The sequence below is a fragment of the Thunnus maccoyii genome, chromosome 9 (genome assembly GCF_910596095.1).
Source record: "Thunnus maccoyii chromosome 9, fThuMac1.1, whole genome shotgun sequence".
Classification (NCBI taxonomy): Eukaryota; Metazoa; Chordata; class Actinopteri; order Scombriformes; family Scombridae; genus Thunnus; species Thunnus maccoyii.
In genome coordinates, this window is record NC_056541.1 from 7,506,300 (window position 1) to 7,522,996 (window position 16,697).

Here is a 16,697-nt window from a genome sequence, read left to right on the forward strand (position 1 = left end):
CAGGGGGTGCAAAACAGGGAGCCTCACCTTAGATCACAGTCAACTTTATGCCAAATAGAGATCGAGAGAGAGAGGGTGACTGACTCTCTGGCAGTGATTCTGGGCTCATAGGACACAGACCTCAATATTAATGTCCAAACACAACAGGACCTGATGGGTTTGGAATTTCTTAACAAATTGCTCAGTGCTCAGTGCTCATGTATTTACAACATCCTGGGTTCATATCTACTGTGCTGTACTGTAAAATGTACTATATCTCATAATGACATATTGTATATTTTTGTATACAAATATATTTTCTATAATATCTCTTCCTGTCCACATGTCAAACTGTCCTTGAGCACAACACTTGAAGTGATAATATATGATTTTAAAAGAGACAAAACAACAGAAAACATGATAATAAACCGGGATGCAGCTGGATTTGCTTTCAGAATCTAATGACAAAAAAACACAAATATTGGAAAGCTGTAAGGCCCTAAATATATACAAATAATGTAGCCTGAATGTAAGTAGTACAAATGTTGTGAAGTAACTGGAAAGCTCCTCTGTGCTTTATAAGAGACTGGCAGATTATTTGTCAATGTTAAGCACTCTATAGCTGATTTATGGATATGGTCATTTGTATTATAAGAGCTAATATAGGTTAGAAGTAGTAAATAAATCTTAAAGATGACCATGATGTTTTGCGTGTTCCTCCCCAAATTAAGACCTTAATTTAGACAACATTAAATTAAACTGATCATAGTTGTGAACTCTCAGATGAAGACAGACAGGAACAGTAACAGCAATGGTTACACATTTTACTTCAAATTGGCTTTCTGAGGACCTTGGATACCCTGTTACACTGAATGTTAAGACAAGAAGCCCTGTTTTCCCCTCCAGTTCCCTTCTCCAGAGTGGGACACAGTGACCCCTGAGGCTAAAAACCTGATCAACCAGATGCTGACCATCAACCCAGCCAAGAGGATCACTGCTCAGGAGGCCCTCAAACACCCATGGGTCTGCGTAAGTATCCCGTCAGGAGATACAGTTATTTTTACACATCTTGTGACATTATTGCATACGTAGAAAAGACATTTAACTCAGACAAACAAGTGGTTGGATCACAGCAAACAAATGATCTTGATTAACTGATTTCTTTCCTCATCCTCTCTGCCTAAACCTCCCTCTATTTGTCCTATGTTGACCCTCTTTCTCATCTTTTCCTGCTCTTCCTTGTTCTCTTCCTTCTCCCAGCAACGGTCCACAGTGGCGTCTATGATGCACAGACAGGAGACTGTGGAGTGCCTGAAGAAATTCAATGCCAGAAGGAAACTTAAGGTCTGTTAGCATGCTTACACTCTCCCACATCATCCTCTTCTGCTCTAATAAGCTAGTGTGTGGAATAAAATCATTTCTACTGCTGTCCTTTCCTTTATTCTTTAATTTCAATCATTACACTACTGGGTTGTAGAAATATTGCCAGGGCTGGTATTTACACTTCCTATTATTTTCCTGTAATGCATTTGATCTGTAGATTTAAGATCAGATAAAAGACACTAGTGTTTTCTCTCCTGACTGGTGCTGAGGTCTTATAGGCTGTAAGAATATAGATCCAAAGTTACCCTACATACATAGTAAGCCCTCCTACACTGATTTATTGCTGACATTTTATGTGGATATAACAGCTTAGCCATGTCACTGTTACCCTGCTGCTTTTGAGCGGTCATGGCATGGTTCAGATGCCAGCACATGGGACACTGGAAGCAGAAACACAGGTGGCTGCAGACACATGCTGGACCAATCAACCAACATGCCATCAACATAAACGTCTCTGGTGTCTCTGGTTTTTCACATTTAAAAAGAAATGGGCACTGGCAAGGTTAGACATCCAGGTGCATACAGTGCTAAATATCAGAAACAAACAAGAGAAAATAGATGAAATCAGTAAAGCAAAATTCTTTTAATGTATATAAATAAAATGTTCTTAGTCAATGCATAGAACAAAGTTCCTGTACACTCATGCATTCCCATGAGTTTATAGACAAGTCAAATAGCATGTATGGGAGACTGGAGGTCAAATTGTACTACAAGTGATATTGCCAGAAGATTTGTTTAGTTTTCTGTGTGAAATTCCTTCAGAAGGAACAAAAACTGTCTCAAAAATTGAAACTGACCAATTAGTGCAAGTTTAGAATTGTGTTTTAAGTCTGCGTTATGTACATTTTTATTAGGGATCATTTTTGAATGACAAATAAGTAGGAAGTGTCCACCCTAAAGTACTTAAACCCTATAATAGAAAATCAGCTAGAGGCCATGCTTAGTATGTATTCCTAAACTTATTTTGACTGTGAAATGCATTCTAGGAAATATTTTACAAAATCAGTAACTGCAATAGACAAAACAGGGAGAGAGAAAGTACATGTGATAAAAGAAGTACTCAACAACAAACAAGACAGTTAAAATAACTCAAACATGGAATGTCACATCGATATCCAACAGTGTAGACAATCTATGGGGCTCATGTTTGTCTCATAGTCAGCAGGTAGATCTAACAGATACAGTAATATATGCTCCAAAGCTCTAAGCTAAAAGAGGTGACAGGCATTTATTTTTCAACGCAACTCTACTGTTTTGTGTACTGTTTTTTTGTTGAGTGACATCTCATTTTAGTTATTCAGGCACTAAGTATATTATCGACCTTCACAGTTCTTAAATAGACCATGGTATTAAAGAGTTGTGGAGGTTGGTAATATACTTAGTATCTGAATAGCTAAGATGAGATGCCACTCAAAAAAAAGCCAAGTCATTATCATTTTTATAGCCCCGTAAGTTGTAAATGATCTCCCTTGAGAAAAAAGTGTCAAGATTAGCTGCTTTACACGTCTCTTTTTCTTCTCTTTATTTCATTATCTCGCTCTCAAGTTTCTCTTTCTTTTATCTCTATTGTTTCTGTCTTAGACACTTTCACTGAATTTAGTCTGTCTGTACCTACCTTTTGCTTCGTCAAATTTGTCCTTGCCAATTCTGCTTGTCCTTTGTGATGTAGCTGGATGTCTATTTTTAAAATAGATTTCTTTATGTAATATTGAGGTTACAGACAAGGATTTCTGATTATGAACAGACAGTAGGAAGACCTTTTTTTTTAGTGGCATTTAGCTGCTCAAATGTTTGATGGTAACGCTTTATTTTACTGGTCCCTTAATTTAATACTAATTTCCTGGAAATTATCTGAGTAATTTGCAGGTATTTAACAGGTAATTTTCAGGACATTTTACAGACAGGATGGTGCAATTTGGTATAAATTATGAGAAAAAACTGAAAAAAGTGTTAAGTTTGATTAGTTCCTTAGTACCCACTCAGTATATTTGGATTTTAATGTTGTTATTTTGCAAATATTATTAATAAATTAGATTCTTGACAATTGTTTAACTGACAGAAAATACTTAGTTTTTAGTGTGTAGTTTTGTGTGTGTCAAACAGTATATAATCATGTTAGGTTTTTTCAATAATTTCTTAAAAGTAGCTGCTGTGTAATTGTTAATTCTTAGCAACATTTCTTTGAAAGAGTTATGTAATTTGGTAGTAAAGCCTACGGGAAACGTGCTGATTGAGTTTTTAAGAAACAATCTTATATGCTAATATGTAGTTTGTCACACAAAACTACACTAAAAATTAAGTATTTTCTGTCTGTCTGAATTGTTTAGTGTAAATTATTGAGAATTTTTGCAAATGAACAACTATGTGTGAACCCAAATCTCATGAACCAGCACTTACCAACTAAACCAACTACTTTTTTCTGTTCTTTCCTTATAATTTGGACTAAATTGCACCACCCTGTCTGTAAAATGTCCTAAAAATGAACTGTTAAATATCTTCAAATTACTCAGAAAATCACTTGATATGTAGAGCCAAGTGTATGTTTCAAGTGTGATGATTTAATTTGTGGGGACATTTGTATGCAGTCATAGTTCATAAAGGATCTTTGTCAGCATGTAGTTGACACTCCATATTTCTCATCTGTCAGTCAAACAGAATGGGTGTTACTATTTCAATGTACTGTTTTTTCTTTGGATTTTCTGTCAATGGAAATTAAGTTTCACCTGCTGAGAGTCTGTATTGTTCTAAGGACAGACTACCTTTATTTTTGATTTAGAGCAGCAGATGTAAAAGCTTTGATCGCCAGGATATTGATTGAATCACTACTGCAGTACATCACTTAGTGGCAAAGAGTGGCAAAATGGATGTTCATTTGTATAAATACGTCAAAATTATTATGTGACTGGTTTAAATCGTTAAAACTGAATTCTTCTTTTTTATTCTCCTCCCAGGGGGCCATTCTCACCACCATGCTGGTCTCTCGAAATTTCTCTGGTAAGTCTTGCGTGACTATAATTAATTGTATCTCTCATACCGTGAATATACTGTTCATATTAGTGGACAAACATCAGTCAATTTATTGTTTGTGTTACAGTGATAACTTTAGGTATTTTAGGCCTGCATGCCAGTTAGTTGTATCACTATATACTAATAATAATTACTAAGGGAGGCTAAAATGTTTGTTAAATATGAGAAAGTCTGTAACAGTTAGTTTGGTTTGGAGGAACATGCCACCATAATGGATGAATCATTGTGGCCCTGTGATACTTCACCCAAAATCTGCAACTGCTGTGAATCCAAGCTGAGAAAATAAACTTCAAACTAAGATTTTCTTTTGTTGTGCCAGTGAGGAAAAACGCAAATCAGACTTCCTTTGATATGATAAAATGGTGGCATGTGCCTTATAAACACTGGTAAAGATAAACATTCAGTGACAGACACGTCTCTCCTGACCAAAGAGATATATTTTAAGTATAAAGTTTAAAGAGCATGCTGTCAAAAGCAAAACTACATTTTCATTTCATCTTAGTGCAACTTCAGTGTTTCCCTTATCTTTACTTACTGTATGTATTTATTGTTCATTACGATGGTAATAAGACTCAGACCCATGTAATGCAGGGCTTTGTCCCCTCGAAGAAAGTTAATTTGCAAAACAGCTGTTAAATTGATGATGACAGCTTCACATGGATGTGACTTTTAGACAAATCTTCCACATTAAAATCAAATTCAGTGAGAGAAGAATGGTGAACAAGTCCATGGTAACTATAAAATGGTGACGAACAGTCGACAAATTAGCATTTTTAGCTAACTTTAAGCTTATTTTCAACACAGGCAATCAGTTAATTAACTACCACTCTCATTAACTGATGTGGTAATGTCTGTACTGAGGAGAGGTACACACTGACAGTAATTATACCACACTTAAATACTTACCATTGCCCTAAATGTCCTCACTTTATAAAAGTCCAACCTGTAAGCCCATTTGAACCTGAAGTATTTTGAAAATAATCTTTTCATAGGCTGCCATGTTAGAATACAGGGAAACACTAAATTTGCTTAGCAAGCTGTGGATGTTTGTGTCTGTGTACTTGTCTTTGTATTCGTGTATATCTCTGTAACAGATGACACTTTCTTGATGGTTTCAGGTTGATTTAAAATCTTTGCTATAATTTAAGGTAGACAAGACCTCCCTCCTCTTAAGGCTCCCTCAGAGACACTTTCACAAATTACTTTCTTTAGTTGGGAATTGTACTTTCCTGATGTGTCATGTAGGGACAATCAAAAAATTACACAACATCCAAGCAAAAGAGATTCATCAGTTTCACTTAATGAGGTATTTTCAGCAGTGTTGTCGTCACTTAAATGAGAGATCAACGTTGAATTTCACCATTTAGAATGCAACAAGACGTCAGACTTTGTATGCAAGACCTTTTAAGTGCAGTCAGGTTTGGAAGAAGCCAATTTGTAAGCTTCATAGATTGAGTGTTGAGTAATGGAGTATTGGAAGGATTCAGAGCAGTTCTTTGATGATAATTGTTCAACTTAAGCACTTTCTTTTAATGAAATCACAATCACGGAGTCAGTGTTCCTGCACATTACACGTGTATCTGCATATATGGATGTATGCGTGTGTCTGAGTAGCGTTCATGTGTGTGAGCGTGCCAGCATGCTGCTTCAATAAACATGACTCACAGCAGCCCCTCTGACACTGTAAGCTCTGCAATGGGAAATGGTCTGAATATTCACCAAACAACCACTCAGATCTTCAACTCCCACACATACACACACACACATATACACCAATCCAAGTGTGTGACCTGGCTGTGTCACCACTCTCAAACACCTTTTTCTCTTTCCTCTTCTTAGGAAGTGGTACTCCATTATAAGTGTGAGGTCATCAGGTAAATGAGTCAGAGAGAGATTGAGAAACTAAAAAAAGGAGCAAGGTCTTCTGGAAAAAGATAGACGTAGCGCATTACATCGACTGAAAAACCAACATAAATGCTTTATGCAATGGGTTACGATATCCTTATCAAATGCTATGAATCATGCATTATACAGATCCATGTATCACTATCCCTGTGCCGACACAGAGGCGGTTCTATTTCCCTCCACATGTTGATGTAATGTCTTGTGGTAGTCATATGATATGAGGTTTATTAAATTAAAGTTCTTTATGGCAAGGAGTACACTGCCTACTGTAAATGAATTTTGCTGACAGTTATTAAGGCCATTGAGCACTGCAAAACTAACATTCACTAACTTTGACTAAATTCTGTATCATCATCACCGTCATCTTCCTAACAACAATGACATTTTCAGGAGCACGTATAGACAAAAATGCAAGCATCAAAGAGTCTCAGATGAAAGTTAAGATCTGTGTCTCTCACTGACATTTTTCTCTGGTGACCCTCCTGTCAGAGCAGCGGGTTCATGTTTGACAGATTTTGTGTCACAGCCAAATTATGTCAGTTGTCTGTGTATATGAATTAACCCCCTTCTCTAAACCAGTGGTTCTCAAACTTTTACACTTCAAGGACCCCTAAACTGACACAAATTAGATCCATTTGTGTCAATTCTTATCCATTTGATAAGATTTTGTCCCAGGGTCCCCTATCTGATAAGATATTTTATTACAGAAGGTGTATGAAACACAAAATAGTCATAAATTCTGTCATTTTGTTACTCATGGATGGAATTATAGTGAAAATAAATCATTCCCCTGTTTGCTGACCCCACTTTGAGAACCACTGTTCTAAACTAATGAGCTCTGTTTGTCTCTGTCTTTTTGTGTCTTCACTTTCCCAACCTCTTTCTTTTTCTCCACCCTGCCCACCTCCCTCCTGCTGTATCCCTGCCTCACCCTCTTCCTTCACTTTCTGTCCTCCTCTTTCTCAACGCCACTCCGCCCCTTCTCCATCTTTACCCCCCTGCTCCTCATTCACCTCTTTCTCTCACTCTCCTCCTTGCCATATGACTCTCTCTCTCTCTCTATCTCTCTCTGACTCCCTTGTATGACTGGGTATTGGACTCATAACAGTGGGCAGCAGGCAGACCACCGCTCCAGCCTCTGTAACTGCGGCTGCAGCAGCAGTGGCTGCAGCCGCCGGCACCACCGCAGGGCTGGTGGAACAAGGTAGCATGGTGGCTCACCCAGGGCATGCCACCCTTCTCCCCCCTCACCCTTCTTTATCCCTGTCTTTTCTACTCTTTATTCGTATTCTCCTCCTCCTCCTCTTCCCTTCCCCTCTTTGTTTTTTTCTATTTCTTTTTTTCTGCCACCTCCTTCTTTCTCAGCATGGGAGCTCAGAGCATGATGGCTGACGCATCGCAAACTACATCTCCCATCAACTCATCAGCAGCAGCATTAGCTATGTTTCCATCTAACTATCTAGCAGGTTTTCAATCAGCCTGATTAAGGCAAATAAGTGTTTGAACTTTTTATAACATCAATAAGAAAAGTAGAAAAAGTGTCAGCTGTTAGAAAAGATGTTATATATCTGTTGTCGGCCATATTTTATATTTTTTTCATTGAAGGCATTAGTTAAATACAAAAAGAATGGCATGATTGAGAGTGACGGTATGAAGTCATCAGAGACAGATATTTTGTCATCAAGAATAAGCCATCATTTCAAGCGAATCAGAAATTTGGTTTTGCAGTAATGGAGATGTTTTAGTGAATATGTCAGTTGATGCTTCATAATTTCTAAAGAAGTTGGATGGAAGCCCAGCTACTGCTCTCATTTTCCACATCAACACAAATGTCACCCCCTGTCTGAGATTTGATAGGATCTCCGCAGCACCCGTCACTGCTCTGTCATCGCCACTGACCCGTGCTCATCCTATCATCTTCATATCTAGACGCAGCCACAGAGCATGGCCTCGACCCATGTAGACTGCTGTCCTGTCTCCTTGTTTCTCTATTTTTCTCTTCACTCTCTTCCTTCCACCTCACCTCTGTCGCATCGAACACCCCATTCTTTCCCCATTTCCTTCGTTATATTCTGTCATTCAAACCTCTCCGGTCACTGTAGTCCCTCCAGTCACCCTTTACCTTTCTAGAACAGCACCAGCATCAATCCCACTTTTTCTTACCTCTCTCCATCATCATTTCACATCTCATATCTTTTCCCTTCACTCCTATTTCCCTCTCTCTTTTCTCTGACTAACAATGACACTGGAAAGTTCACCCCTGTCACTTTAAGGATGGAAAACTGCCCGAGAGCTGTCGGTGAATGCTGCATGGGGCACTGGACTGGTGCATGCGCTGCAACACGGGGATTGTGGTGCATGGTGAACACTGTGGAAGATGCAAGGCTGGGCTGGTTCTCACAAAGTCAAAAACCTTTTAAAGCTATGTCTTTTCTATATTAAAAATTTCTTGCACTGATATAATTTTAAAGTCACAATTCTGAAGATCTCAAACAATTCACGTCCGTTGCTGAGAATTTATATTGCTCTATTTACTGATTGTTAAATCAATGAGCAATGAACATGCACAGTATATTCCCACAAGGCAGATAGCTACTAAACTTTCACTCTTAAACTTTATCTAGCCTTATTGTAATTTTAGATTTCCAGGAAACTTGCTTGTACAGCTTGCCCCGATGTACAATGTTTTGCATGAGTACTTTTTTTACCCCAATTTTAGCATGACCCATTGAGCCACAGTGGCCACATTTTTGGGAAATACGCCAGGTTAAAATAAACCAGAATTATCTTTTAAAGTCCAATATTTACTTGCTTAAAGCTCTTGTTCGGTTAGCCACCCCCTTGAGAAAAATAACTGGGATTTATTGCTTGCTACATCCTCAGCTGTCTCCATCAGTACATTCTTGCTAGAAATGGCCACTTTAGTTTGTTTATCATGGCAATTATTTATTTAAGATATTCCAGCTGTGCTAATCCAAATCAAAGCATCAAAACATTCCTTGTGTAACATCACCAAATAATTTTATTTCACAGACGTTTTTATCCAAAGCGACAAACACACTGTTTTCTTACAGTCTGTTGTCTTGAGCCATTGGACGTCTTTTAAATCACTTATCACTACAAAAGTGCTCAGTGGCACACACATTTATGTGAAGTATTTTCAATGCAACAGATATTTAAACAATTGAAGTTCAAGGGTAGTGGAATTGCCGCAGATTGTAATAAATGTGAATCTGATCTGATGTGTTTGTTTTGAGTATACAGAAATTAACCACAGGCATAAACGGCAAAGAGCTTCACGTGAGAGTCTAGCGCTGAGCCAAGAAGACAGAAGTAGTGGTGATGTCCTTGTTTCTGTGGCCCACCGGGACTCCGCAGCCCCTCTCCGTGTCCCTTAACCTCCACTAGGCTCCAATCAAACATTTATAGTGGGCTGCCTCCCCCTATCAGCCTCACTGTGCCTCACTGGCTTACTGGAGGACTCACTCTATCTTGCTTACTCATTCACACAAATACAATCACCATCTACTAGACCTCACACAACGCTCATGCAGGAGAAGGGTATCTTTTGATGTGTCCTGGCCTGCTATGTGTAGAAAATGTTCTTGGTTCACACTTAAAAAAAATGCAATGTTTACCGCTCAATCTCCATGTGACTCCCATGCCCATCCTTGCTTCGCTCTTAACAGTGGTGCATCTTGCGTGTCTTTAGTGGAAATTTATCACTGGTGCTTTTGTTTTTAATCTCTTCCTCCTCTCTCTTCTTGCTTCATGTGTAATTTGTGGCAAGGTAAGGAGCACCCCTTGCTTCTCCACCTTCGGTTTGAATTAAGCTACCTTTGATTTTGCAGGTTTCCACAGCGATTGCCTCTTCAGCACTGGAATCCAAGCCGTTTTTATGCAACCTGTATGTTGGGTTTTTGTAGAAGATCCTGTTTGACACTTTGACAGAATAACGGTGTTTATAAAGAGCACAGTGAGATATCCTTATCACTTTCATTCCTCCTCTCCTTTCTCTTCCTCCCTCCTCTCTTTTCATATCCTCTCCTCCTGTGCCAAGCCATCAGAGAATATGAGAGAATGGACTTGACACTATTCTGGCCCCATTTCTTCTCCTCAGTAACAACCAGCCTTTGGAAGGAGACTGAGGAAGAACAACACAACAATAAACCATGCACATTCATGCCACTCTCATATCCCTCTGGATTATATAGTGCTTCTTTATCACTTCGTATTGCTACTTCTTTTAATGCTAAATATGCACACCTTACTCCAAACATGAGATACTACATTACTGAGGCTGAAAAGGAAATGAGACGGCGAAGACATAATGTTATCTCGTGTCACTCTCTCTTGATCACTGTGCCCCTTTTCAAGTGACAGCTTAAAAAGACAATTTGACAGGATGTGGTTGTCTACTTAAAAGAACTGCAACTTGTCACCAGGACTCCACTGCATTTTGGACTGCTCTCCTTGTGATCGGACCCTTGTTCCCCTAAGAAATCACTTTCCAGTTGAATTCAGGCCTCTTACCTACAAATTCAATGTAGCTGGCTTAGATCCTTTTTGGAAACAGAAGTGAGGCATTCAGAGCAAAGCTAGATGTTCAGAGAGAAGGAAGGAAGGAAGGAAGGAAGAAAGATAGACAGAAATAGTGTTTCATGTAATATGGCTGGCTGTTGAAATGATTGCATCTCATTAGACTTGAAATTGCACTCAGCCCCCCTTAATAAGTCCCAGTAAGGATTACGTCTACAAGAGTAAGAGAGAGAGAGAGGAGGAGGCTGGGACTTGGACCGGCAGGTAATAGACAGCAGGATTTGCCAAAGTTGTTTCCGCAGTGCCACCAAGCTTAAAGTGGTCCTCAGTAAGGGGAGAAACAGTTCAATTTTACTGTTTTATTCTTTATGATGTTGGATAGGTTATTGTTGTTCAGTAGAAATCTTCTCAAATAAGATGTCTTCAAATGACATCAAATCATCTAATGTGCTAACTGGTTTATTGGTCCGTGATAAAACAATCCTTAAACAGTGCTTTCAGTAAAGCTCTGACACACTTCTATACTAATAGAGGCTTTTTAGAATACCACTAAAATACAAATGTATCCTTTTTTTAAATATTTGACATATATGACACATAATCAAAAAATCAGTCCAATTATTGGAACAAAATTGCTTGAAAATCGAATGTGTCCTGAGTCAATCAAAAAAATTTGGATACTAGTAACCCTCCAGTGTTTCATACACAGCCACAGCCACAGAGAAATCAAAATAACGTTTGTAACTGTTGGAGATATATAATAGCCAAACAGATAAGCAATAAAATGGGAAATGTAAAACACATGACTTCCTTTATGCCAGAGCTCCTCTCCTGTATGTCTGTGTCCATGGTGGGAGACTTACACTACCGACAAGTTTTCTAGTGCATTTTCTTTGGTGTCAACTTTTAAGCACTTTTCAGCCAATCTTCTCGATATCTGCAGGTGTCTTGCTAGTGTTAATCCTCTGTATACATCCTCACAGACACGCCCACAGCCTCCACCGACACCAACATCGTGTTTGGCTCTTATTCTGGGTCCTCTGCAGGGGACCTATCTGTATCTATCTGATGCAATCGGACCACCTTGCCATCCGTACTTTAGCAGTGCAGTCATGGTAGACGTCCCGTGGAGCGTCTTCTGTTGTCTGCATGAAATTTCCACTGTTGTAAGGGATTATGGGTATTATGCTCATCACAGGACTGTGTCTGCGGTATCACTCTTCCTCTCCTACCCTCCTCCCTCACCACCCTCCATCATTACCCTTCACTAGAGAGAGCAGACTGAAGACTAATCCTCCTGAAGGCCCCCTCAGAGTTCTTTAAGGCAGGGCTTATTGTTGGGTTTAGAGGCACGGCAGCCATCTTTGTTTCTGCTTCCTCGCGGACAAAAGGGAACCTTTGTTTGAGAATTGATGTGAAACAGTGAATTAGAGTACATTTTTATTTCACTGACAATGATGTTGTATTATTGAAAGACAGAGGAAATGTGATGGATATTTGGTTGAAGGATGGGAGGGAACATGGCAGATGCTGTCTAACTGGAAAAATTCCTAGTCCACCTGACCAGCATTGGCCATTAACACCTCACACTTTGGGACCTACCCACCTGTAGAGTATGTTGTACCTTTCTAGATCTATAAAAGCCCTTGTATCACTCTAATGTACCTCTAGTAGGGCTAGTTATTTCCAGTTATTTTACAGATTGTGTGATTGCATAATGAGTTTGATTCTGTACTGATTGCTGGCAGGAGGGAACAGTTGTTATTTAAAAGGTATCCTTGTATACACAATTGGTACCCAACTTTTCCACCATAATTTGGTTTTATCACCCGAATCTTTGTCAGCGAGCATATCATTTGTGAGATTTTACACGAGAAAAAGGCGACTCAGACGCAGCTTTGCAGCCCTGTCTATTTGGGCAACTGAACAAAAGCTCAAATTAAGTTTTGTTCAATTATTTGAAAGTACAAATTAATTTGAAGCACAGGCAGCTTTTGTGACAAAAAAAGATCAAGGCGGGTTGTTCTGTATGACTAATAGATCGCTCAGTTACTCATACCCATTCCTAGTATCTAGTGAATTCTGGAGGTCGCAGGGTTCCTAGCTGGAAGAGTCACAGTGCTGCAACAATAAAACACAGTTTAAATGTTTTATCAATAGGCTGCTGAGAACAGTTTCACTACAGAGGTTAATAACGAACATTATTTCACAAAGTCAAATGAATGTAATTCCCGAAGGCGTTAATGTAGATTAAAGATGTAACAGAAAAACATTGAGTCATTGTTGTTATACTTGCTAATCTCTGTTTCTGCTCATCTCCACCTCTGACTGGTTATTTTTTTCCTGTGCTTGTTATTGCAGCAGCTAAGACCTTGCTCAACAAAAAGGCAGATGTCAAGGTAAGGGTCAGTACATGTCCTCCACCCACTTCTGCCCTTCTCTTTCTTCTCGACTGCTCCCTGCTTCATCTACCAGGGTTACAAACTACCTCTTCTTCCTCTTTGCTGTTTTCTCTGCTCTCTACTATTTTCTTCTTTCCTGATCTGGCTAATCTTACTTTCCTTTGCCTAGCTCTGTGCAGCTCTTTACAGTTGAATGAATTTGTCTCTACCTAATTTATTTTGTGTCTCGTGCGTGTGTGTGTGTTGCATAATCTTATCGGGTGTGTTGTTTCCTCTATTCCATGAGACTGTGTTATTTATTGTTGTTTTGGTTTTTTTCTGCTGAGCCTGACTCACCATTTTATGTGTGAAAAGTAAAAATATTCAGAGAATTTTTGAAAAAAGCCACAGCCCTACTGTGGGTACATATCTGTGGACACGTGCGTATACTATACATGCGTGTGCTCTTGTGCTTTTGTGTGTACGTGCATGTATCAGCCTGCGTGTTTCCAGCCAATGCACAAGCTTCAAGTAGCACATCCTTCCGAAAGCACCCTTTATTTTGATTTGGCATTATTCAGCTCATCGCCACCTCTCCATCTCCATTATTAAATGTAACCATCTGTCAGCCCTCCCCATTCCTTTTTTTTTTTTTATCACTTCCTCTCCTTCTCATCCCTCCTTTTCTGTCTCTTCCTCCTCTTTCAGTGATTCTTTTTCCTGCTCACCCCATCTGGTCTTTAACCCCACATTCCTGTTCATCCTTTAATGAAGATCTCTTACCATCCCACGCTCGCACATACACACACACTACAGTAACACATCCCACACGCAGCTTCCATTAATGTGTGTGCAGTGTGTGCGACAAAGCTTGGAACATTTCATACATGCAAACGAATGTGTTTGCTGCTCAGCATTGTATATTATGTTAGTTTGAGCTTTGCGCACATGCACATGGACATACGTGTGTGTGTGTCTGTTTGTATACGTGTCTGTGTTTGTCAGTTTAAAAAGAACGAAAGCGCTGATGGGGGTGTGAGCATGCTTGTACATCAAGTGTGCGTAAGCGTGGGTGTACGCATGTGTGGTTCGTTTATGTGCATGTGCAGCAGTGCGTGTGTGCGTGTGTGTGCACATGCCCCCCCTCCCCTTTCTCCCTGCTTAGTCGGTTCAGCAGGGAATGTGACTCCGGTTCCAGGAATAGCTGCCAGTCTGGACCCTGGAAACTCAGACGACAGAAATAGACGCTTACTTCCACTGCGGCGCACTCATCGCCTAGCAACAGGCTCCCCACACACTCGCCCCAAACCATTTCTGAAGGCATCTTCTTCATTCGCTTGCCGTCCCTACTTTCCTGCTTCTCTTGTTTCTCCTCTTTTTCTTCCCTCCACATTCTTTCCCCTTGTTCTCTTGGCAACTCTGACCTCCTCTCCTTGACCTCGCCTACTTCTTTTTTCCCCCGCTGGTTTATAAATGCGTAATGGCACCTGACGTTTTTCAGCTGTGGCACCTGCTCTTTGCGAGCAGGCACTAGTTACACGCCATCGTCATTTCCCGTGCTGCCAGCTACCTGCCAATAACGCCATTCCCTACAGCATTTCATGCAGTGTTGTTAAATTGATAACACACACAGTCTCTTATTATTTTTAAAAGTTATTACGTGTAGCATCCTTATACATCAATACAGTATATGATGTGAGGTAAACTGATAAAATGCTACAAAACAATATTACAGATTTGGCCTGATCTCACAAGAATGTAAAGATACAGTGTGGGGACCAGGTGAGGTTTCCAATGTTTTTTGGTCTCACTCATTTGAAGTAATGACACTCATGTCACCAAGTCAATGTACTGATAATTCATTGATATGCAAATGCTACAGGTAACAACTTAACAAGCCAGTCATGATCTTAAATTTAAAATAAGTTCTGGGAGAATGCTTTTGTATTCTGACAGAATAAATTTTGCTTCTTTTTTTTGTCTTGCAGGCCTATTATGCCTCCATCTTGCTTCTTCCTTTCGCAAATGCTCTTAATTTGTTGACAGAAGAACAGCGGGTCACATTTTTGTCGTGTGCACAGCTCTTCCATAATCTGCGTACCACTGTTATCTCTGCTTCCTGATGACTTCCAGTTAAACTATCTACTTGCACCTCCCGACTTTCGTAGTAACACTTCAGAATCTTGTTTCTACGAGAGGAAACACTTGTCCATCTTCTGCTCTGTCTCAGCTGCCTAGAAAAGTCCGATCCTGTGCTCATTAAGGATTGAAACCTGCGTTCCATCAAAGTGTACAAGATTTGTTTAGACTGACAGCTTCTCTCTTGTTCTTTGTACCAGTACATTCACTTGTCATTGGTTACTTTATCTTTCTCCCCCCTTCTACTACTACCACCATCCATCCATCCGTCCATTCGTCAATAAATCCATCCATCCATCAATCGCCTGAGGACAGAAACGCAAGTCCAGCTCTACTGTCCAGTACATGGTGAGCATGCTATTTATGCATTTGCCCAGTCCCTCTTTCTTTTGCTTCCTCTCTCCATTTATCAACCCCTCTACTTGCTTTATCCACCTTTCCCCTGTATTAAATCAGTTTCACTTCACTTTAGTATTAATCTGAGACAAAGTGGTGCCCAATTCATGAAGTATTTTTTAATTCAAACACCAGTAAGGTGTCATGTAGGCAAGAAATGATACATTTTACATGTTGGAAACAGCAGCAGCAGCTTGTTAGGATTTACAGAAACTGAGAAGGACCTGAGTAGTTAAAATGAGCCGCGGAAACTGCCAAAAAAGTGACATAATATTTATAAAGTCAAACTGCATCGACAGAAAATTCCAGGAAGAATTCACAGTATCGGTCATGCTGTTTGACTGATGGGTGATCCTCTCAAAGTGCCCCGCAACAAGACTAACCCTGACATTTGTCTGATAATGTAATGGAGGCAAGATGTTATAGTTCCATCAGAGTTACTCCAGGGATGCTGCTCCAGATCTGTCATGGGCACAGTTTTTAGAATAGAGGCAGCATGTAGTGCTTGTAGTTTGGATACAGAACTCTTCAGTCACGCAAGACAATGCACATGCTGCAAACAAAAAAGTAGGAGAAATAAATGATGGGTAGGTGGGAGCGCACTTGCTACTGGGGTCACCTTGCAGCATGCACTACTGAAGGGTTTAAAACCTCCGCTAGAAGTGCCAAAAGACTGTGCTGTTGGAATCATATTTGCTTCACTTATTTTTTCATAGTTTGGAATTTCCTGTGCCCTTCAGAGTTAGTGGGCATTCAGACCGAGAACAGCTTAAAACAATGCAAGGGTCTGCACCGGTGAGACATGAAATACTATCCAGTAAGTCCAGTTCCAGTGTAGACCCATGTGTTTGAAAGCTTATCAGACACCGAAACACTGCATAGGGGTTTATAATATAATAATTTAACTCCAATCTGGCAAGTTATTACAGCAGCAATTATTTTATCTTT

General features: G+C 39.7%; 1 protein-coding gene across 10 annotated transcripts in view; it reads left to right on the plus strand.

The window, feature by feature from the left end:
- The window catches only part of camk2b1 (calcium/calmodulin-dependent protein kinase (CaM kinase) II beta 1), an 80,371-nt gene that overhangs the window by 42,084 nt on the left and 21,590 nt on the right, over positions 1–16,697 (plus strand). For 6 of the 10 annotated variants that reach the window (XM_042422097.1, XM_042422098.1, XM_042422100.1 and 3 more), the window contains exons 10-14: positions 886–1,008; positions 1,240–1,323; positions 4,314–4,356; positions 13,195–13,232; positions 15,669–15,701. In XM_042422097.1, the coding sequence (XP_042278031.1) occupies positions 886–1,008; positions 1,240–1,323; positions 4,314–4,356; positions 13,195–13,232; positions 15,669–15,701 (321 nt within the window). The remainder of the gene's footprint in view (positions 1–885; positions 1,009–1,239; positions 1,324–4,313; positions 4,357–13,194; positions 13,233–15,668; positions 15,702–16,697) is intronic. The other 4 variants (XM_042422099.1, XM_042422101.1, XM_042422103.1 and 1 more) reach the window with 1 other exon arrangement.